The sequence below is a fragment of the Ctenopharyngodon idella genome, chromosome 19, assembly GCF_019924925.1.
Source record: "Ctenopharyngodon idella isolate HZGC_01 chromosome 19, HZGC01, whole genome shotgun sequence".
NCBI classification, from domain to species: Eukaryota; Metazoa; Chordata; class Actinopteri; order Cypriniformes; family Xenocyprididae; genus Ctenopharyngodon; species Ctenopharyngodon idella.
In genome coordinates this window covers 18,666,305-18,690,215 of record NC_067238.1, presented here as the reverse complement: position 1 = coordinate 18,690,215, position 23,911 = coordinate 18,666,305, and the positions used below count along the sequence as shown (strand labels likewise).

General features: G+C 36.6%; 1 protein-coding gene and 1 long non-coding RNA gene across 4 annotated transcripts; both read left to right on the top strand.

Annotated features, from left to right (window-relative positions):
• The first annotated feature begins 10,799 nt into the window (after positions 1 to 10,799).
• LOC127500695 (uncharacterized) lies at positions 10,800 to 17,166 on the top strand. Of its 2 annotated transcripts, none has more exons than XM_051872072.1 (6): positions 10,800 to 11,005; positions 12,316 to 12,365; positions 12,854 to 13,156; positions 13,387 to 13,632; positions 13,742 to 13,789; positions 13,910 to 17,166. In XM_051872072.1, the coding sequence occupies exons 1-6, from the start codon at positions 10,815 to 10,817 to the stop codon at positions 14,047 to 14,049; spliced, it is 978 nt and encodes a 325-aa protein (XP_051728032.1). In that variant the 5' UTR covers positions 10,800 to 10,814; the 3' UTR covers positions 14,050 to 17,166. The 2 variants fall into 2 exon arrangements, 1 of the variants encoding a protein (XP_051728032.1); XR_007926392.1 differs by lacking the exon at positions 10,800 to 11,005 and adding an exon at positions 11,707 to 11,849.
• A 1,779-nt stretch (positions 17,167 to 18,945) lies between these two features.
• LOC127501674 (uncharacterized) lies at positions 18,946 to 22,774 on the top strand. 2 transcript variants are annotated; one of them, XR_007926673.1, is made up of 4 exons: positions 18,946 to 19,754; positions 21,450 to 21,794; positions 22,032 to 22,067; positions 22,201 to 22,774. It is a non-coding gene; the product is annotated as an uncharacterized LOC127501674 (long non-coding RNA). The 2 variants fall into 2 exon arrangements; XR_007926674.1 differs by lacking the exon at positions 18,946 to 19,754 and adding an exon at positions 19,827 to 21,243.
• Positions 22,775 to 23,911: the final 1,137 nt, after the last annotated feature.

The following is a 23,911-nucleotide window of genomic DNA, read 5'->3' as shown; positions in this document are numbered from 1 at the left end:
GAACTGCAACATGACTGACAGACCAGCATTCTCAACAACTAACACAAATAATATCTGCAAAAACAAGCAGTGCGGCAGGAAGAAAACTGCTATGAACCATTCTTGCTGAGTCTATATACATATATATATATATAAAACAGGTCTAAAATAGGTCACAGGTCCTTTTTTCTTGAATTGTCAATATTAGATTATGACATCTAATGGTCATACCTGTCATGGTCATGAGACACAAGAGCCAATGCTATTTCACAAAGCTGACGTATATCAGCTTGGCCAAGCTGGTGGTGCTGGTGGAGACCTGGTCGAGCTGGTCGTTACCCGGTCCAAGCTTTCGGTGCTGGTGGACCAGCTTGGCCTTAGCTGGTGGAGACCTGGTCCACCAGCTCAGCCATTTGGTCATTAGCTGGTCCAAGCTGGTGGTGCTGGTGGACCAGCTAATGACCAGCTTAAACCAGCCTGGACCAGCTACCAGCCTGAGTTAGTTTTTTCACTGAGTTGTATAGGTTCACAAAGAGCTCAAATGAATACACGTTGTTTATGAATGCATAAATTATCATGATATTACATGCATTTATAAACAATGTGTCTGGCTCGAATTGATATGGTAAAATTGAGGCTATCTTTTCTGTCCATACATTGTATGCAAAGTTTTGCGAATTGATAGCTGGGCACGGTGCACCCATTGCCATATCTGTTTTTGCAGATATTATTTGTGTTAGTTGTTGAGAATGCTGGTGAAACCAGGCGATTTCATATCTGTCAGTCATGTTGCAGTTCAGACTGATGCTTTCGTTCAGCTGGACTCTTAACAGAGTCACTTCATGTTCTGAAACGTCTGGGAAAAAATGATAAACCAATTCTCTGAAATTGATTTGATAAAAATAACTGTAGTATTTGAGGTTAAAGTGGTGAGTTAAGTGCAAGTTTAAAGAGTATTCTTACCACTGGTAATTATTTGCATAATCCAGAAAGAAAAAGCACAGAGTTATATAAATTTCTCCATTTTGTGTCGATCAAACTAGGTGTTTCAGAACAATGCAGAGACTAAAACCACAGAGTGTTTCTATTTTCTTTCCCAATCTTAAAGTGTTAAACGAGTGCTGTTTTTGTTACAGCAGTTTTATCACTTATGCTTATGCATTAATATGGTATAGTCAGTTCCTTCTCAAACTTTCACTGCAGCAGCAGTGTTTATTTTTGCCTTGTTAACGCGTTTAATTTTATGATAATTTTCAAAACGATCTCTAATTGTGCCGCCTCTCTCGCAAAAAGTGATTAAACTGATGTTCTCCGTGTGATTGGCTGTTTGCCGCACGTGACACACTTTCACATGCAGGCGGTTTAAACTCGAAGTGTAATAGCGGTATCTAATCTTGACAGGACGGCACCGGCTATTCGTCTTTTCTTCACGGTGGATCCCGGTTAAGTTAGACCCTCTGGCCCTGATACCAATGAGAACTTCCGCGTTCATTCAGACAGCTAAAATGCTGTCACGTTTTTACCTGTAAGTATGTTTAAAATATTATAGCCCCGCGCCAGTTTGCATGTTTGTCTCTTATTTTGGCACTTGAGTCGCGGACCTATGACGTCACGGCAGTTCGCGTCACGTTGACAAACCTAAACCCAATCATAGGCTTTTGGATTATCGCAAAAAATAAGTTATGTGGTCAACAAACGTTTAGTTTTTATCTAAAGACATTTTCCCTGAAAGTTTGAATTAGAGTAGTTGAATTAGAGGCTGTAAAAGCGGACTTGGGCCGATAGCCTCTGGTTCTGTTTAGCCACTTGTTAGCAACGTAACAGCTTAAATAAATCAACATGTAAGTTAAGACTGGTGTATTTTATTTTTTATGTTTTATGAATTTAGAATAAAACGTGAAAGTGTTTTGAGCTTGTGTTAACCACGGAGCTTATTTCAGGCATTTAATGAAAAAAACAACAACAACCACCCATTGACTTTTGACGATGGAACCGGAAGTGCTAAAATGCTAACTCTGGGCTACAAACATTCAAACAGTAGAAAGTTTAATAAAGAATAATTGGTCTAGTGCAATATTATATTGAAAAATTCTCCTTTCTCAGAGAACAGATAAACATTATAAAACAAGACAAAGAGAAAATTTCGCACATAAAAAATGAAATTAATTAATATAGATAAAAAAAAAAAGTGCAACTGAGATTTGTCTGTAAGTTTAAGTTCCTATATTAAATTGCACAAATTCTTTTTCATTTCACTGATTATATTTAATGCTTTGAGTACTGTTACACTTGCTCAGAGTACAACTGAGTAATATTTAAAATTCCATAAAAGTAGTCATATTATGGAATATTATTATAGCACATCGTTATTATAGTATATCATTACAATAAATGAAAGGTCAGCTTATGGTCACAACAACAGTTACATCTCGAAACGATTCATATCTAACACTAGTTGTGTGCTGAATTTACTTATAAGTATGAATATTATGATTTAGGCTATGCAGCAGGATTGTTAATATAATTATAAATTTACTGCAATGACAACATTGTGGTTGGAGACAGGCTAAAAATTAGACAACCTCAGTATTATTTATAACCTTTATATTAAATGTTTAAGCAATCATTAAAAAAATCTATTATCAGCCAGGATTTGTGTTCTTTCTCTCTGTGAAGAAAGAAATGTTTGGAGTTAGCTCTGCTATTATAAAATTGTCACTTTAAATAAAGATCTGAAATAAATGATCATGTTGTACATATAAGACATAGTCAGCCCTTTTCTATTCTCCTCAGGCCCAAACCATTGATTTTACTGCTGTGGACCATCGTTTATTGTGCAAGTAAGTATTTTATTCTTGCATTGTGTTTTAATGTCAGTATTTAGTAGATGGGTTTACATTACAGATTTGCACAAAACTTTTGCAGCCATGTATGTGGTGTTTCTCACTAATATCTGCTTTGTGGTTTTTGCATAAATTGTGGCATGTTTTTGTTATTTAGAATCCAGTATTTCTTTTGTCTTTTATGAGTTTAATAAAGAATCCATGTCGTCTTCTGTCCAAACATACTGCGCCCTCTTTAAAGAATGATTTTTTTTTTCCATTGCAGTTTTCCAATATATTCCTTTTTCAAATTGCCTGAAAACCCACCTCATGCGAGCATATAAACTTTTTTGCGATATACTGACGTGTTTCCATTGGGCGTGTTTTTAATTTGCAATTTCATTTAGGAGGATAATTGAAAAGAAAACAGAGATCACTATTCCATTGTTTATATCCTCAGGTTGTACTCCTCTACAGAAGCTGTGTGCCAAGTGTACTTTATCTTGTGATGGAGCACTTGAGCTGAAGGAACATCAGATGGTTCATGTTGTTGTGGAACATCAATCAGTTGTTGTTCTTGATGAAACGCCTACTGTCTCCAGTTTATTGCAAGGAGAACGATGTTCTGTGGTTGTGCCAGATTGTTCAAAGTGGGGAACAGACACACCGTTCACTTTAAGAATGTATGCTGTTGATAAAGAGTCAGTGTCTGAGCCATTCTATGACAAAACGCCTGTAATGCCTGGTAAGGTCACAAATCATCTCACTTTCCCCTGGTTTCACAGACAAGACTTAAAGGATTAGTTCACTTCAGAATTAAAATTTCCAGATAATTTACTCACCCCCATGTCATCCAAGATGTCTTTCTTTCTTCAGTCGAAAAGAAATGAAGGTTTTAGAGGAAAACATTCCAGGATTTTTCTCCATATAGTGGACTTCACTGGGGTTCAACGGGTTGAAGGTCCAAATGTCAGTTTCAGTGCAGCTTCAAAGAGCTCTACATGATCCCAGACGAGGAATAAGAGTCTTATCTAGAGAAACCATCGGCCATTTTCTAAAAAAAATAAAATTTATTTATATTTATATTTATATTATATTTATATATTTATATATACTTTTTAACCACATATGTTCATCTTGCACTGCTCTGCGATGCGCCACACTTTACCTAATCACGTTGGAAAGGTCACACGTGATGTAGGCGGAAGTACCGATCCAGTGTCTACAAAGCGAACGTGCGAAGACTAAGTCAAACGACCTTTACAAAAAAAGGTAAAACAGCGATGTCGGACAATTTTGAAGTTGGAGGAGAAAATAAGGTGTAGTTTTTTTTTTTTTTAATGTCACGCATGACCTTTCGAACACGATCACATAATGCGTGGCGCATCACAGAGCAGTGCAAGACGAGCATTTGTGCTTAAAAAGTATATCGTTTTTATTTTGAAGCTGCACTGAAACTGACATTTGGACCTTCAACCCGTTGAACCCCAGTGAAGTCCATTATAAGGAGAATAATCCTGGAATGTTTTCCTCAAAAACCTTCATTTCTTTTCGGCTGAAAAAAGAAAGACATGAACATCTTGGATGACATGGGGCTGAGTAAATTATCAGGAAATTTTTGAACTGAAAATAATTTGCACTGATACGTCTTAAAATATGTCAGTGCCATTGTTTTGTCTCAAGATTCACACCAGTAATGTTTTTTAAAAACTACTTAAATGTCCTAATTGAACTAAGGCCTAATCCTGGCTTAATCTAATCCCTGTCTGTGAAACCAGGCCTTTATATTTTAAAGAATTAATTCACTCAAAAATGAAAAAATTGTCAGTATTTACTCATCCCTATTCTGTCCCAATGCAGTAATATTTTCTTTCCTCTGTGCAACATAAAGGTGGATGAATAATTATAGAATTTTTCTTTAATGAGTTAACCTTTTTTAAGGTATTCGTTAAAAATGCACATCTATATACATCCTGGACAAGTGATTAATTTGCTCACCTTCTCAAATTTTCCACAGACTGTGCTTCAATGGACCCAGTGGACCCACTAAAGATAAGTAGTAAGTAAACCTATGTAGACTTGATTCTCAAACACCCCAGAATTTTGTTTTGACTGTCCAGTAATAAACAGTAATTTGGTATTGAAACTTAAAGATTTTCTTTTAATCCAGATGATGCAGATAGGAACCTCTCTAACAAACTCCTGATTCTGCTGCCGGTTTGCCTTTGCATCTACTTCTACATTAAGCGACCAAGATGTGTAGCACATAGACACAGCAGCTACTCCATATAGTGTTATGGCATAATATATGGTGCTATTTTTGGATTGTAACTCTACTATTCATGTCAGCGAGGGCCGTGTCTTGATATGCATACAGTGTTACAGCACATACAACACCTGAAACAATCATTTTGGACCATGGATTTTTTTTTTCTGACCAAGAGACCTTTGTGACCAAAAAAAGTGCATTAAATAGACACGTATTCTTGCTAGGCCAGGCTTCTATTAACTAGAGCTGCACGATTCATCGTTAAAAGATCCCAATCTCGATTCAAACACTCACGTGATCTTATGACACAGATTCACAGGGATCCATTAAAGGTGCAGTAAGTGATTTCTGAGAAACACTGTTGAAAGTGGAACAGGCTGAGTGAGTAATATCCACTAATGATGGGGGAGGGGCCTGTGTGGCATAGCATGTTCGTGAATTTGGGGTCGAGCTATCAAGATAGGGGTGTGGTCTTTTTGGGGAGGGGTCTGTTTGTTTTGGTGGTTTCAAATATCAAGTGTTTCTCAGAAATCGCTTACTGCACCTTTTTAAACCTTTGACAAGTACAATCACAGCACAACATTCACTTAACAGCCACCGGTGTCGCTAATAACAAGGGTTTCTGAATTCTACATAGAGCCCTTTTTAAATTAATTAGATATTTTAAAAATAGAATACATCAATTTTATCAGAAATTACATGTTTTTTTTTGTTTTTGTTTTTTTAGTTGTCTTTTCAGAATTATGGGAGAATCGTGATCTTTATTTATTTATTTATTTTTTTAAATGATTCTCTATTTATCTAGAATCGTGCAGCTCTACTATAAGCTATATTTTTATATCAAATGTCCTGTTTTTATGTCTTTCCCTGCATTCTCTTACCCATTTGTCCCCACAAAAACCGCACTGCCACTTTATATGCCACTTTTCTTGTCTTTTGATATCTTTTTATGTATACAGCATTACAACATTTGAAACAGTTATTCTGGACCTCAGATCAGCACAGCATTGAAGAACAATCGACTGTCTCAGACCAAAAGTGCATTAATTAGACAGTTACTCTTGCTATATCAAAATCTCCTTCATGCTTAGTTTTATCCCTACAAAATTGACAGTTAATATGATTTGTATGCCTTTTTTAATGCTTAATTGAAAATGTGAAACAATAATGTGAAAAGCGCTGTATGTCTGTAGCATTTCTATATGATATATTTATACATATATATGTTTTCTTGGCAAATTCTTTTAAAATAAAATGCAGATGATGAATGGTAAATTGGTTTTTCATTTACTGAGACTTTCAAGTGTGCAAATCAGCTGAAACTGCGACATCAGCGTAGAATAAATACATCAATAATGTTTGCAAAACAAAATATAAAAAACATAAAAAACATGGATGTATGTATGTATTTTTTTTTTTTTACATTTATGTCATTGCAGGTTTGAAGAACAGCATGTAGAAGCTGTTATTTAAAGGCTTTTTTTAGAAATGAAACGGAAACACTTTGTGGTTTTAGTATCTTGCTTTGTGCTGTAACCTGTAGTTTGATCGACACCATTACGAACCACAGACACAATGGAGAAGGTTTTGTTCTTTTGTGTTTTTTCATGCAGGATTATTCAGCTCATTTCCAGTGGTAAATATATTCTGTTTTAAGCTTTCACATCATTTAAACCTTAAAATATATGTTTTTATCTAAATAACTGCTAAGGATCAGCTCATGATTTTCCCACCCCCAGATGGTTCAGAACATGAAGTGAATCTGTTAACATTTCAGCTGAACGAAGCCATCAGTCTGGACTGCAACATGACCGACAGATATGAAATCACCTGGTATCACCAGAGCTCTGATTCTGGACGACTAACACTACTGATGACTGCCAAGACGAGCAGTGTAGCGGGAAGAAAACTGCTAGTTACGTACAATCGAAACACAAGTCGTCTGAAATTCACTGCAGACACAGGGATCACCACAGTCTCTCTAGTTATAACTGGACTAACAGAGTCGGATTCTGGCCTTTATTTCTGTGGAACAAAATCTGTGACTTCAGAGATACACTTCGACAACCCCATCAGACTGGAGATCGAGGGTTAGTACTGCTGACCTTTCACTTTTCCTCAAATCTGTTGAGATTTTTGTTAATTTATGTAGTTTTGCTCAATTTATTTCATTCATTACTAGCACATCGATCCAAAAGGTTTTTTCACAGTGATTCCACAGAAGAACTTTTGTTCCATAGAAGAACTTTTGGTTCCAAAAGAACCTTTCAGTGAATCAGTTCTTAAAAGAACCATTATTTTCTTAGTGTGAAGATCACTTTAATGATCTACAAGAAGCTTTTTTCACGATAATGAACCTTTTGTGGAATGGAAAGATTTCAGAACCTTTATTTTACGTGTTTGTGCTCCAGACATGAATGATTCCTCGAATCACGTGTGTTGTTGAGGAGAGGTTTGCTGTTATAATAATATTGAAACTATAATATTCTTTTGTTTTAATGACCTTTTCTTTGTGTTTGATAAATATATTTAAAATATTTTCAGACAAGCTGACAGACAGAGAGGACAAATGTGATTCTGTCACAGAACCGGCAGATGTTGTTGAGATCACAGGTGAGAGCAGATGTTATTCTTGAGACTCATTTTCTCTCAACTCTGTACTAATTCCTCAGTCAAGTGTGTTATAAGTTATCAAAGTAAAAGCCAAAATGTTCATTGATCTGTACAAACATAAGCAGCGCAGTGATGCCATAGAAGAACAATTTCAGAGATCAGTTAAAAGAACTATTTTTCTTGAACATTTTAATGAACTAAAGAACATTTTGTTGAATGGTATTCAACCATCAATGCCAATAAAGACCTTTATTTTAAAAAAGTGTAACTGCTGAGCGAAGCAGCTTCTCACATTATTAGACTGTGTGTCACAGATCTTTGTTTAGTGCTATTTTACAACAACTTCAAACCCAGAACAACCAATCAGAATCAGAAATATCTAGATTTCTTTATGCTGTAAAATGTTGTTGTTTAAGTAGTTCATGAATGTTTTGTGTCTCTGTAGATGAGGTGACGGTGAGGGAGCGTGTGTTGATGTTCAGTGGTGTTGGACTCGCTGCTTTTGTGTTTTTTCTGGCTACATTCATCGCAGGAGGAATCATTCACTATCACGGCTGGCAGAAAGGATGGAAAGAAGCGAAACGTGCATCACTGATGAGTCAAAAATCAGCTAAATGACAGACTTGTGTGCTTTATTTTACAATCTAACTCAATATATCCCTGTCAGTTAAATCAGCATTGCTGTAGGGAAACATTAAAATAGACAACCGAGGCTCAGATGTCTTTTCCTGTTTGGCCTGATCTCACTTTCATTTTAGAGAAACTGAGATGTTTTTACATGTAGAGAATGAGCCAATGCCCTTGTGACAAACTGTTACAGCGAATACCAGCAAACATATGCTTTAATATCAAAATGAACATTATGTGTCTGGCTTTAGACTTTACCTGGAGGAGCATTAGTATGTACATATAAGTTGTTTTCAAGAGAAAATATAAATGTAAATCTCTTTTGTATAAAGCTTGATTTTAAAAAAAAGTCAACAGATGTCTTCAATGATAAATGTGTTGATCAAATAAACAGCAGTAAAACAGAAATTGTGTGCATTTTCTGGCAGAAAACCTGATCATTACCAAAGTTAAACCTCTTCAAACACCGTTTAAAGTCAGATGTCAGATCTGTTCTCACACTTTCAGAGGAAATGTTTTCACATCATCGTGCAATGAAGAATAATGATTTCCTGACTGATGCAACTAAACCACAAAATTATAACAAACCAACTATCGTTGACCACAAGTGCTTTCAAGCGCGCAAATCAGCTGAAACTGCAACATCAGTGTAGAATAAATACATCAATAATGTTTGCAAAACATAAAAAACATGGATGTACAAGTTCTTTGCGAACATTTGGTATGAATGCCCACATGAAGTGTTATGCATTTGTTCAAGCTGATGTGGACCACATCCGAAAATATATATACAAAAAATATATATATGTATGTATGTGTGTATATATATATATATAATTTTTTTTTTTTTTTTTTTACATTTATGTCATTGTTCTATCGTTGACACTAAAAGGGCGTTACTTATGCTAAGAAATCATACTAATAATATAATATATAATAGGCTATGTACACCGATCAGGCATGACATTATGAGCACTGACAGCTGAAGTGAATAACACTGATCATCTCTTCATCACGGCACCTGTTAGTGGGTGGATATATTAGGCAGCAAGTGAACATTTTGTCCTCAAAGTTGATGTGTTAGAAGCAGGAAAAATGGGCAAGCGTAAGGATTTGAGCGAGTTTGACAAGGGCCAAACTGTGATGGCTAGATGACTGGGTCAGAGCATCTCCAAAACTGCAGCTCTTGTGGGGTGTTCCCGGTCTGCAGTGGTCAGTGTCTATCAAAAGTGCTCCAAGGAAGGAACAGTGGTGAACCGGAGACAGGGTCATGAGCGGCCAAGGCTCATTGATGCACGTGGGGAGCGAAGGCTGGTCCGTGTGGTCCGATCCAACAGACGAGCTACTGTAGCTCAGACTGCTCAAGAAGTTAATGCTGGTTCTGATAGAAAGGTGTCAGAATACACAGTGCATCAGTTTGTTGCATATGGAGCTGCATAGCTGCAGACCAGTCAGGGTGCCCATGCTGACCCCTGTCCACCGCCGAAAGAGACAACAGTGGACACGTGAGCATCAGAACTGGACCACGGAGCAATGGAAGAAGGTGGCCTGGCCTGATGAATCACGTTTTCTTTTACATCACGTGGATGCCTGTGCGTGTGCGTCGCTTACCTGGGGAACACATGGCACCAGGATGCACTATGGGAAGAAGGCAAGCCAGTGTGATGCTTTGGGCAATGTTCTGCTGGGAAACCTTGGGTCCTGCCATCCATGTGGATGTTACTTTGACACGTACCACCTACCTAAGCATTGTTGCAGACCATGTACACCCTTTCATGGAAACGGTATTCCCTGGTGGCTGTGGCCTCTTTCAGCAGGATAATGCTCCTGCCACAAAGCAAAAATGGTTCAGAAATGGTTTGAGGATTACAACAACGAGTTTGAGGTGTTGACTTGGCCTCCAAATTCCCCAGATCTCAATCCAATGGAGCATCTGTGGGATGTGCTGAACAAACAAGTCCGATCCATGGAGGCTCCACCTCACAACTTACAGGACTTAAAGGATCTGCTGCTAACATCTTGGTGCAGATACCACAGCACACCTTCAGGAGTCTAGTGGAGTCCATGACTCGACGGGTCAGGGCCGTTTTGGCAGCAAAAGGGGGACCACATGTATTTATTAATCATAAACTTATTAATTAATTTATTAATCATATTCACAGGGATAAGGAGGCTGTCAAAAAAACATCCCTGTTTGTAAGAATGAAGAATGTGAAAGTGAAAATGGCTGAGTATTTAAAACAGGATCATGTGACGTCATCATCAAGGATCTGAAACTGAGTGATGCTGGGAAATACATTCTGAGAGTCCATGACACTAATGCCCAGACAGAAGACAAAACGGAAAGTACGGACACAGATGATGACAAATCCAATGACACTGAACAACATAGTATGTAAAACAGGAATCAGTGAGAGATTTAAAAAAAACATCATTAAGCAGTGAGTTTAAAAAGGAATAAAAATAAACCTGTGTTCTCTTCCCGCCTTCCTCCTTCCAGCCGTATGGCTTTGGATTTTGTTGGTGGTTCTGCTTGTGTGTCTGTGTTTTTGGGTCTGGTGGTTCTGGATCTGTTCACGTTTCCTGTCATCAAGAACCATAAACTTCTGCACAGGAAGGCGGGTCATGATCCCTACCAAGGAATCCCAATACAAGATACTGTAAAAGGGGCCCAGGACATCTACAGACATCACAGGTTACTTGTTCTTACAAACCCAACAGATCTACAGAGGATTCTTTCAACATGTCTCTGTAACATATTTAATTTCCAACACATATGAATGTTTGGTCTGCATTCCTTGTACATAAATTAGTTAAAGTGAAAAGATCAGTGGTCAGTTGTATGACAAGTGTAGAGCAGTTTATGCAAGTCATACATACATATCCTATTTTAAGATTGGTTATAAGTTTTCAAGTCTGTTACATAAAAATTAGATTGGTCTTTGAATATGAAAAATAAGACTAATTAACTGAACAACAACATTATGGAATATATATGCATTATATTATAGGCTAGACCTTAGACCTCCTGTCAAACATTATATAAAGGGCAAGAAGAGTGGGATACGTGTAAAAACAACCAATGACAGGAAATCCATCCTAAAATCATACAATACATTTCTGCTGAAACATGAAGACCAGAATATATGTTTTGTAAGATCCACCTTTCCATTAAACATATCTTACTGGACTGTCCTGCTTTTAATGCAAGTTGACATTTGCTCACTTAGAATTTCTATCATATGTAAATGTAAAACATATTGTAACCATTTGGTGTCTCTGTGTTGTGGTCTAATGATAAAATTTAAATGTCGACATGTTTTAAACTATGAGCACAGAGGCCGAATGAAGAAATCACATTTCTCCTGAATTGATTTCACATCAATCACGTGACAGTCACGGTTCAGATCTTCACTGTTGTGTACAGATGTGTAAGTTAGTTTCAGTTTTGTCATTCATTTCCTTGTCACCGCTCACTAAACTTCCAATAATTTAAGTTTTGATGCCTGATCAAAAGACTCAAGCAGAACTTTTATCATGTAAGTTTTCATGTTTTAAGAATCCAGCCTGTGTGTTTTTGTGTCGTTATAGTATATAGTTGTTTCTGTGCGTGGAAACTACTTCTGCTAGAGATGCGGAAATGATCATCGACATGTTTACTATGAACGTATCCATTATTGTGATTATGATGATGGTTTTTATTAGTGGAGTTATTAAGATTATCACTGAATTTCGAAAGCCTGTTATTTGTGTATTGAGTTTGAATAACCATTTTCAGTATTACACAGGAATCATTTATAAACCAAAAATTTAGGTTATAGTTTCATGTTTCTTATTCGACATTTTTATCATATAAGGTCCACATGTGTTAAATATTCAGACTAAAGGAAAGTTGATTGTTTAGTAATATTTTATCACTCAGGAAAGTGTTTTATCTCTGTATAAATGTGTTTGTGACGTGTGTCTGTATCTGTGACATAATCCAGCTCTTCTGTTTCTCATCAGGTTCAGGTGTTTGAATCTTCTGCTGCTGATTTGCTTTATCAATTATACCGGTCAGTATAATATTTGTTTATAAATTGTAACAATGTTTGATCTTTAGTTCCAGATAGAGTTATAGTTGATTGTTTCGTGACACTCACTTTGGTTGATGGTGGAAATTCCCCAGCATTTTACATTATCATATACCACACTGACTTCCTCCAGTTCATTCGTTTGTTAGCTTTCAAAGGCCAATAAGCAATACTGTCTTCATAGCTGAACAAGTTAACTCTGAAGAAAGTGAGAACATCGTTTAATTATTTGGTTTAAATGATTATATGAAAAAGGTGATCATGGCTCAAATCAACAACCTTAATCTTTCCTGGCATTTCCGAAGTTAAATATTGGGGAAACTCCATCATCAGTTCACAATTATTGAATCCACTTGGATGTGTGAGCAAGTGACTAAAATTAAATATTTCATGATGACCTTTATTACTGAGAATAGACAATAATTTTTGTTCAGTTTGCATTGAATGATTTATACTGTCTGTATTTGCAGAATCCTACACTGTAGGAAACATCTCTATACATGTGACAGGACAACAAGGAGAAAACGCCACCCTGGCATGTAATATTGAGGACAGAGACATTTTTCATGTTATTTTAACCAGTCTGGGAAGGAACATCCCTGTCTGTGAGATGAAAAACTGTAGTGGTCGATTTTTTAAAAAAGGATCATGTGACATCTTCATCAAAGATCTGCACCTGAGTGATGCTGGGAAGTACATTCTGAGAGTCTTTTATAATAATGATCAGACAGAAGTGGAGCGACAAATCAGGACGTACCAGCTTCATATTCATGGTAAAGTCAAAACTGATCAAAGCATCAGCTTTCCTTTAGTAATTGTGTTGGTATCGGAGACACTGAATGTGACACGTACCGCCTAATATGTTTTTTTCCAATGGCTTGCATTGGAATATTTATAATACCATAGTGATTACATTTGGTCCCTCAATTCTAAATATGTGTTCACAGTCTTGATTGATTGACACCATTATAATAATGATTAATGTCTTTCTGTTTCTCCTCAGATGAGATTTCTGTGAAAACAGGAGAGGAGCTGAAGTTGGATGTTCTGTTGATCAATGCTGATAAAGTGGAGAAAAACTCCAGTGGAGAGTGGACAGAGGTGTGGACGAGAGGTCACGGGGTCCAGAATGATCGACTGGATGACAGTGATGGAAACCTGACCATTAATAAGTTTAAATCCACTGACACTGGAACATACAGAGTTCTGGACTCTGAAGGAGAAATCTTGATCATGGTGACAGTCACAGGTGAGAGAAGATAGAAATATTTGAGCTTATTTTACAGCTGAGGTTTATTAATCATGATTTGAACAGCAAATGCTAAATGTTATGACTAACATTTCAATATCATCTACAGAATCTGGTACACAATCTGTGGGAGAACGCAAGGATGGCACTGAACATAGTAAGTAGGACAGGAGTCATTGAGAGCTTTACAAAATCTTTTAGTGTGTTTAAAAAAAAAAAAAAAAAAAACCTTTTAAAAAACTATATTCTCTTCCCACCTTCCCCCTTCCAATTGCAGTGTATTGGCGTGTTGGACTGCCTGTGATTCTGGTTCTGGTTCTGGTGGGTGTGATTGTCTTTGTTGTCATCAAGAAACGCCAGCGTCTGAATGAAGGTTACTCACAGGGCAGTCAAAGTCAAGTATTAGATAGCCTATAATAATCTCTCCTGAGGGCGCCTGCGGAAAGCGATTAAACTGTAAATGTACCCAGAACATCTAGTGACGACACTGGTTACTTGAAACTCACCTTCAGAGTGTAATGTGAGTGATTGTTTGAGAGCGGAGATTGACAAGGCGGCAATGCGATATGCAAGCAATGGGAGAAACGCGCTGTCTGCGCTAACAGAGTGTTTGATTTACCAGTTTAAAAATCCTGAATTGTAATATAGATCGCGTGTGAAACACACGAGTCATGTTTATTTGTGTTTACTTTGAGGTCACTGTGAGTGTTTATACGACATCCCGGTGTCGTTAATCTTTCAGTCAAGCGTACGGACTGTTTTATTAATATCAACTCATAGCTCTTACGTTACTCATCTGAACCGAACTATAAGTTAGAGCAACATTTGAACAGAAGAGATTGACAAGTGTAAGCATTGTTGTTTCCTGCACGACGAGGGAGACATTGAGGACCAGACAGCGCCCCAAATACCCGCGATATATGGGGTTCCTCTGGCTACGCGGCAGGTGCGTTTCGTCGGCTGGCGAGGGTGAGCGAGACCGAGGAGCTGCGGGAGGCCTAATTCAGGAGTCCAGGATCGCTGTTTGATTCGCACACGAAACTGAGGTACTAATGTTGATTTGTTTGTGCTCAAGAGAGTGAAGAGGCCATTTTTCAGTTTCCTGGCCACCATGAAGACGAGCTATGATCCAGGCCTGCAACGGTGCTGTGTGTGTATGTGGGCCCAGAGTGTTTAATCTTCATTTACATTGTGGTATTCAGCTTAACAACTGAATATTCAAAGTGATATTTTGAAACTCTATGTGAGTAAGTCTGTGCAAATTTCAATTCAAATGAGTTTTTTCAATCGATTGTTTTTTTGATACAGTTTTGATGTTTTTTTTTATACATTTTTTTCCCCCCAGTGTTTTGATAAAGAGATACTGTTATCTGAGATATTGCTTTTTTGGTGCTAATTTGGTCAGATTTAAAGTCACTGTGATTGTGTGAATACAACACATTCTCAGATTCATTCATTTGAGCTATTTTTGACTTTCTGTTTCTGTTAATTAAATTCTTTTATTCATTCATAAGATTTTATTCATGACAAGTTATTGATATGTGAATATAGATAAAGAAGTACTTCATTGTGACATCAGAGGGGCCTAATAACTTCAACATCTGTAGGCATATAGTAAATGAATCTGGTGCACTGCCCTTCTTAATTAACATAAAGACAGGTAGGGGGCACTACATGTATTAACACAAATACAAAATTAATTTAAATATAAGGAGACAGAAACAAGCCACTACTCCAAATTATGAAGATGTGATTTATTATCCATTAACCACTGTTTTATCAATGCAGAAAAAGCACATAAAAGAGGTAATATTCCAGGTATGTGCAGCTCTATAAGAAGAGGCTGACTGTAAAATATCACATGGAAGAAGGGCTTTTGGGCAATCTCCTCTAAGTGGCTCTAGTAGATGAGTTATGATTTTGTCAAATAAACTCATTATGTGGAGATAGGCCCATACCATGCAAAATTTTAAAACCCAAATAAAATATCTGCAAATTTAATAATATTTCTCCAGCTAAAAAAAAAAAAAAAAATCATATTTGGTTAAAATTTTACAATGATGATATAAATTAGACCTTTTGTCCAATATTTTCAAAGACTGCTTATAGAAAAATTCAAGATATGAGTCAAAAATGCCCCTATATGAGTTTTTGTCTTTATAAAGCTATAGTTAAGCAATATCACACAAGCAAAAGACCTGTTTTATCCTAGATATCAGCACAATTGCAAGTCTGATGCTGTTTTTATACAACATGTCAACAAACAAGTTTGTTTTGGATCTATTTTGCAAATTAAAATAGTTCCGAATAAATCCACAGCAGAACCGTCATAGCTGTAGCCCCCCAATGTGTTTCATTCCTGGATGAAATTTTTGGATGATTTAACAGCATTAAACTGTCAGTGTAAATATATCTGAATGCCACTTCAGATGCAGCTTCTGTGCCAAAGATGGATTTTGTTGATACTGATTTCATCTGATTTGTAACAGCCCGATTGTATCTTATTATTCTAGCTGAATTTATTGATTAAATTTGACATAAATGATGAATACGTCTATAAAAATACCCATATAAAGGTAAAAGGGCCCCTAGAAATCAATGTAAAGGAGAAAATATATCATTTAATGCACAGAATATGAAGAATATAAAAAGCTTTATGAGTCAGACAGTCCTAAACCAGTACATAAACTCTCAACAAAATATTGTCTAATTACAAAATCCCAGAAAATATCAAGATATCATATGTGCTTAACAACCTGAAGAGAATATTTGGTATGTTTTGTACAAATGTGTTTAATTATGAGGCAGCTCAAGTTTTTTCCCTGCTGCTGTTGGCTTTAACTGACCACTAGGGCATTTTAAGATTTCAAACGATGTTTTTGTGTTGTTTTTCTAAGTGTAAGTATACTTATAGGAAAAAAACAATGAACTTAATTTTCAGGCATAAAAATAAACTTTAATCACACTAAACATTATGCAGAGGCGTTTGTGGTGCTCAGAAACCAGGAGGAGCACAATGTTTGATGGAATTTCATATTGTATAAACCAAAGGGATTAATATTGTGCTTTTTTCTGGTGTCTTCATTACCTCACTGTGAATGTGAAGCTTCAGATCATCAGACGTGTGTGAATGTGAGCAGACATGTCTTGTGAGGTCAGCAGGTGTGTTTTTTACACACTTCTGCTTTGAAGGAATAATGCAGATCAAGCTGAATGGCATCTGTGAGATGTTGATTATTGTAGAGCTGAGTGAAACTACAGTAATCCCTTTAAAAGTATACATGTCTTCATCATTTCAGTATTCAGTGATGCAATCCATCATGTTTGAGTAGTGTTGTGATCATTTTAAGTTTATGGTTTTTTGTTTTCTTTCAGTTGTTTTCAACTCAGGCAAAGAGGGAAAATTAACTGTTGATGTGGTCACTTTATAAAGCATATCCTTTATAGAGTATATACAGAGCTATTGTAGGGTTAATTTGTACTGTTTGTATATGTACATTGTACAGTAACTTAATAAACAAATGTCTGAGGAAATGTTTTGAGTGTCTTTCAGTTCATCACTGGCATTGTTCACTTTTTCAGAGCTTCCTGTCTTACTGTACCTTAGAGAAAATGGACTTCCTCCTTCAGTTTTCAGAAACCCACACACAATAATGCAGTTCATGTAAACCAAGACGAGAAATCATTTGTGTTTGTCTATTTTTGTAAAGAAATTTTTATGTAATATGGTCACAATTTTTAGGCAGTGGCTATTTGCATTAAGTGAAAATAGTGACAGATTCTATTTACACCATGTAAACGTATCAGTTCTTTGCAATGAGAGTAAATAGTAATTAGATGCTATCTATACTTTATATTGGCAGATACTGTCTGCACCTCAGTATTTTTGTACATTAACAGGATGCAATAATATCATAGAGTGTAAATGATTATATTTATTAAAATTATTAAATGGATGCTGCCTTATTGGGAAGATAAAAAGCCTCCCTTAAAGGGTTAGTTCACCCAAAAATGAGAATTCTGTCATTAATTACTCACCCTCATGTTGTCCCAAACCCGTAAGACCTTCATTTGTTCATATTTTTAGTGAAATCCAAGGGTATCTGATCCTCACATAAGCAACAGTGATAATGCATCTTGAAGGGTATTAAAAGACATCGATAAAATGGTCAACGTGACTACAATGGAAAAAATGTAATATTATAAAGCGACGAGAAAACGTTTTGTGTGCAAAAACAAAATAACGACTTTTTCAACAATATGTAGTGATGGACGATCTCAAAACACTGCTTCATGACGCTTCGATGCTTTATGAATCTTTTGTTTCAAATCAGCGGTTCGGTGCGTGTATCGAAACAAAAGATTCATAAAGCATCGAACTACTTAATGACAGAAATGTCATTTTAGGGTGAACTAACCCTTTAAACCAGCGGTTCCCAACCTTTTTTACGCCAAGGCCCCCCTCCTCTCCGAAACAATACTGCAATACTTTTTTTTAATTCACAAAATCATTCGTATTTTAGAGGTATTACTTTTCAACCCCATGTTATTATTACTTTAAAGAAGAAACTCAAGATAGATTTAAACCTTCAGTGTTCTGTTTTGCAAACATACTTTACAACTTAAAAGTACTTACTCTGCTCAGTAATACAGTAACTTAAACAAATAAGCACAAGTCAACCTGTTATACCAAACAAGACCACAGGGAGATACCAAAGGACTGAATTTAAATACTATGCAGATCCATTCAAAATTATTAAACACATAACACCACTGATCCTCTCAAACTTCTCCAAAACACGCTTGTTCGGCGAGCATCCGTTATAAAACACTCACAGTACATTAATTTTGACAACTATGCGAATATATTGAACTGCGTTCATGCAGAAATACAATATTATAGCTTGAGTCGAGAGCGCATATGCGCAGTTTGTTTGCGCATAATAACAGACTCGCGCATGCCTTATGAACGGAGTATGAGGTCTCTGCGGAACAAAAGTGGGCGTTTCTGTATTTGTGAGTGTTTTCAAACTGGTGGGTGTTTATATATCATGCAATGAAAATGATCCCCTTCACCCGACCCCAAGTACAGGTCTCTGCAGGACATTAATGATTGATGGGCGAGGCCACAAACAGAGGGGCGTTTTTGAGAGCGTTACCTGATTTGTCCACGTCAGAGTATGGGTGGGGTTTAGGGGTGGGGTCGGGTGAAGGGGATCATTTTATTGCATGATATATAAACACCCACCAGTTTGAAAACACCCACAAATACAGAAACGCCCACTTTTGTTCCACCGAAACAATCACAGAATACGTATGAGAGAGGTGGTGCCTTGTTTTAAATGTATTTTTAATTAATTTAATTTAATTTAATTTTTTAAATGTAACGTATTAATAATTAAATTAATGAATTATATTAATATATTTAATTTTAATTTATCTCACGGCCCCCCTGGAGGATTACTGAGGACCCCTAGTGGTTGGGAACCTCTGCTTTAAACCTACCCAATAAACACTTTTAATATTATTAAACACTCGTTCACAGTTTATTTCCACTTTTAGAACATTATTTTAATTTTTATTGAAAATAAAAGGTCCACAAAAGGTGGATTCGAACCCGCGTTGATCGCGTTAAAAGCTTGGTCTGTGAGAATTGCATTTTTGAGGGCCTAAACATGCTCGAAAAATCATGAAACTTTGCACATGTGTCAGAAGTGGTGAAAATTTATGTCTGATATCGGTTTCAGAATTGGGTGTGACAAAATGGCTCGATAGCGCCACCTACAAAATTTCAACCAAGTGCCCTTCGCGCTACGTTTCACATACGGGTATGAAATTCGGTAGGCACATGTACCATCCCAATCACTAAAAAAATTCTCCTGGTACAAAATCTGAAAATATTTTTAATTTTCTCTGGCAAACTTGTGCAGTTTTTGCCATCTCCAGACGTACTTTACTTGCTAATTCTCTGGTACGGAAATGGAAACTGTGGTTTTAGAGCCTCTGCATCATGCTAAAACCTATAGTTTGATCGACACCTTTATGAGCGACAGACACAATGGACAAAGTCATTTTATTCTTCAGTGTATTTTCTTATTGGATTATGCAAATCACGTCCAGTGGTAAATATATTCTTTTTCAAACATTCATGAAATTAACATATTAACCTCAAATAGTATACAGGGTTTCTGCAGGTTTCATTAAATCTAATTTAATGCTTTTTAATGCCAATTTTTAATGCTCTCTCTCTCTCTCTCTATATATATATTTGTTAAAAGTCGATAGATGACGTCAGGCAGTTAGAATATTCATTGTCATTACGTTGCATTCACATTCTGCCAAGTGTCAGCCCTTTATTTGCTTTTGTTTGCTTCTCTGCTACTACTCTTTGTGCTCACATGATGTATTTTAATGCAGACAAAATCCCAATAAAACTATTTAATCTATTTATTTTTCTTTTTGTTGTCAGACAATATGAAATAGTGTCCATTAAGACTACATGCAGGGCTCGACATTAAGCATTGTCATGTGCTTGACCTATGGAGAAGTAAATCGGTCATTTACTTGAGTAAACTAAGTTGCTTGTCCAGAAAAAAATAGGATTTTTGTGTGGTGTAAATATAAATTTATTCTGAAGCAATATTCTTTCATTCAGACTATTATTTTAGTTTTGACATATTTAAATCTGCATATTTGTGATATTTACCCCAATTTTTTTTTTTAACCTTTATAAGGGGCGAATAATTAGAATAATGCCACACTACAGGGCTATCAAATCAAATTAAATGATTTACAATAAAAAAAATAAATTACAACTGCATTAAATAAAGTTATTGGGCCTCTGTCCAAAACAGCGTTACGGAAATTTTGCACTGGCCGGAGGCAATAGAGTACCTCAAGGATGACGTGTTTTTGTAGGCAAAACCCGGAAGAGAGTTAGCATTTTAGGACTTTCGGTTCCATCGCCCTTAAGTCAATGGGTTTTTTGAACGGGTTTTTGCTAAATCTCCTGAAATAAGGTCTGTGGTTAACAAAGCCTCTAAATATTTTCACGTTTTGATCTATGACATAAAACACACCAGTTAAAACCCGCTTGTGATTTTTTAAACCTTTATTGTGTCTTAAAAACGGCGGTTGCTAACAAATCGCTAAAAGGGACTACTTCCTTTGGCGGGGACTTTAGACGTCATCATGACAAACAGGACATTTGGACAGCATTTCTCATGAAAAAGTGGATAAGTATTCATACACAGCGCAGATCATAATCAGCGAGCATGTTTTTAAATAAAGTTGTTTTGTAAATAAAGTTTGAGGAAGCTTGGTGTGACATTGATCCGCGACCATGGTGTGCTGTAGTCCGTTTATAGCCTACTGTTAGCTTTTTATATCTGACCGCTTTATTTAGGCTTCAAAATGTGTAAATGTTGTGTTAACTTATAAAGATTATCTTGATAGACAAAAAGTGTAAGTGTCATAACCCTTTGTTAAACACAGAGCTTATTTTTTGCGCTTTTCCAAAAGTCTATGGGAAAAATGTAGGTAGTTCTTTTTCGAGGGAACCCGTGCGCCGCTAACTTCCGGGTTGGCCTACAAAAACACGTCATCCCTGAGGTACTCTATTACCAAACTGGTTCTGCGTGTGTATCACACTAATGTTCATATTTTGCGACAGCAAATCACAGTTATTAATTATGAAGGCTATATTCAAAATAAAGTGGTGGTAAAATTTAATGACTTTTAATGTCTTTTTAATGCCCCTGAGTATAGCTAGTATCAACGTAGTCTAAAAGGGTCTGTGTTTATTAATGTCTCTCCAGATGAGTCAGTACGAGGATCTTCTGATCTGTTCAGAGTTCAGATGGGAGAAAACATCATTCTGAACTGCAGCATGAGAAACAGATATGAAGTGTCCTGGTATCATCTCAGATCTGAAGAGCTCGTTCTACTCATTTCTGCTGTTAAGGACAAAACTGGAAGAAAACTTCTGATCAACTACAATCAAAACAGCACTCGTCTGAAAATGACAGCAGACACTTGGATCACCAGAGTTTCTTTAACTATTTCTGGAGTATCAGAGTCAGATTCTGGTCTTTATTTCTGTGGAACAAAGTCTGACGCTCCAGAGATGCACTTCGACAAACCCTTCAGACTGGAGATTGAGGGTAACAGATTTCAGTTTTCTCATCATATCTCAAGATGAGCTACTCAAGACAAAATCTGAATTTTTGTTGTAGTGGTTTATGATTGAGAGCAGCACACGAGTAGATATATAAACTCAACACTGGACATTACTTAACTAACCCAGATTTTAAGGTTAATATGAGGAGTGGTCTTAAAAACAACTTAAAAATGACAGAAGCAGGTTTTTATGTGTTCATAAACTGATTATATATTCACAGGTCTTTCAGAGACGAAAGCAGAAGATGAAATCACAGGTAACATGTTGCTTGTTATCTTGTTTGTTTAATTGGTTTTTCTAATTGTTCTAACTGCTCTGCTGTGGAGATCCAGCACTATTTCTAACACTGTCTGGTTGTTTGAATCTGATTACCTCTTCTGTCTCTATAGATGAGGTGACGGTGATGGAGCGTGTGCTGATGTTCGGTGGTGTTGGACTGGTTGTGTTTGTGTTTTTTCTGACTACAGTTGTTGCAGGAGGAATCATTTACCATCGTGGACAGCAGAAAGGATGGAAAGAAGCAAAACGTGCATCTCTGATGAGTCGCAAATCAGCTAAATGACATATTTATGTACATTGACAATCTGAGCCTTGCTCTGTCAGTAAAATAAGCATTACTTTAGGGAAACACAAATAGACAACAGACAACTGTGTCTCAGACATCTTTTCCTGTTGGTCTGCTCTTACTTTCACTTCATAGAAATGAGATGTGGTAAATGATGTCTTTTTCAGACATCATTTTCTTTTTTAAAAATGAACATAATGTCTGGCTATATCTTTAGACATTATATATTTATCAAGAGGAGCATTAATATGTACATATACAATGTTTTTAAGAGGAAATATAAAGGTAAATCTCTTCTGTGCCACATAAAGCTTGGTTTAATAAAAATGTCATAGATGTCTACAGTGATAAATATGTTGTTGAGAGATCTGATCAAATAAACAGCAGTAAAACAGAAATTGTTTATTGCATTTTCTGCCAGAAAACATGAACATTACCAAAGCTAAACCTCTTCAAACACAACTGTATAAATTCAGAGTTGTTAGAGCTGTCCTCACGCTTACAGAAAAAAAAAAAGTTTTCGCATCATTGTTCATGCAATGCAAAATAATGATTTCCTGCACTGACTGCCTTAAGTGAAACCACAAAGTAAGAGGTGAGGATGATAAAAGTCTGACTTGCTGACACTAAAGTGCAAATGAACAAATTAGCCTTAGTGTGTGTGTGTGTGTGTGTGTGTGTATAAGTTACACTAAGTAATAGAATGAAAACATTAGGAAGACTTAACATCATGTTTTAAATAAATGAATCTAATCCATACTGATATGTTTGATTGTAGAATGTTTGCTTAAAAAGCTCAGTATGTTATTTGTTCTGTATTGCCTATTACTGAGCCTAAATATGAGTAAAAAATCTGTCTTGTGGGGGCTGGTCTTGAGCATTAAAATCCAGGCTTGAAAATGTGGCCCAACTCTGCCCCTGACAAAGACTCGACAGAAAGCTCCTTATCTCTTTATAGTTGAAACATTTGCCAACTGTGAGACATTTATGTGCATTTCATCTGCTTTATAATTCTTGGTTGTTGCAAATAAAGTTTAAAGTCCCCCTGTAGTCAGTAATTGTATTGCTTGAAACGAACCTTTGATCACCAAAAGACATATTTTTTGCCTTAAATTAGCTTGAAAGTAACTCTACACCCTTGCCTCATTTAGTATACGTGGATCTATGAATATGCAAATTAGCCCCGCCTCCACTCACTCGCACAAGCTCAGAGATCCACTTGGTCAACTTACTGAGGTAAACGCTGCACAATTCTATCGCTCTTTACAACGTCAGACACATAACTGTAGTTAATATGATGAGAACTGTAACTCGGGAGCGGGTGGCCCTCAAAAGAGGAAAGCGCCTGCAGGTGACGGTGACACAGGTGTTTTCGTCCATGAGTATTGGCTGGCAGACAGAGAAGATGCTTGTATTATGGGACTAGACTTTTTGACACTGAGTGGAGCCTGTATAAATGTTGCTGGAGCTTACCTTCAGATCGGTCATGAAGTCGTTCCCCTACAGAAGGGGCAAAGGACAGTTGATGTGCCCTC

Bases quoted from the DNA above. Each gene is read 5' to 3' on its own strand.
- LOC127500695 (XM_051872072.1), top strand. From the start codon at position 10,815: ATGGCTTTGGATTTTGTTGGTGGTTCTGCTTGTGTGTCTGTGTTTTTG. The intron at 13,157-13,386 runs GTAAAGTCAAAA...GTTTCTCCTCAG, and splicing joins GTACCAGCTTCATATTCATG to ATGAGATTTCTGTGAAAACA. The intron at 13,633-13,741 runs GTGAGAGAAGAT...TATCATCTACAG, and splicing joins GATCATGGTGACAGTCACAG to AATCTGGTACACAATCTGTG.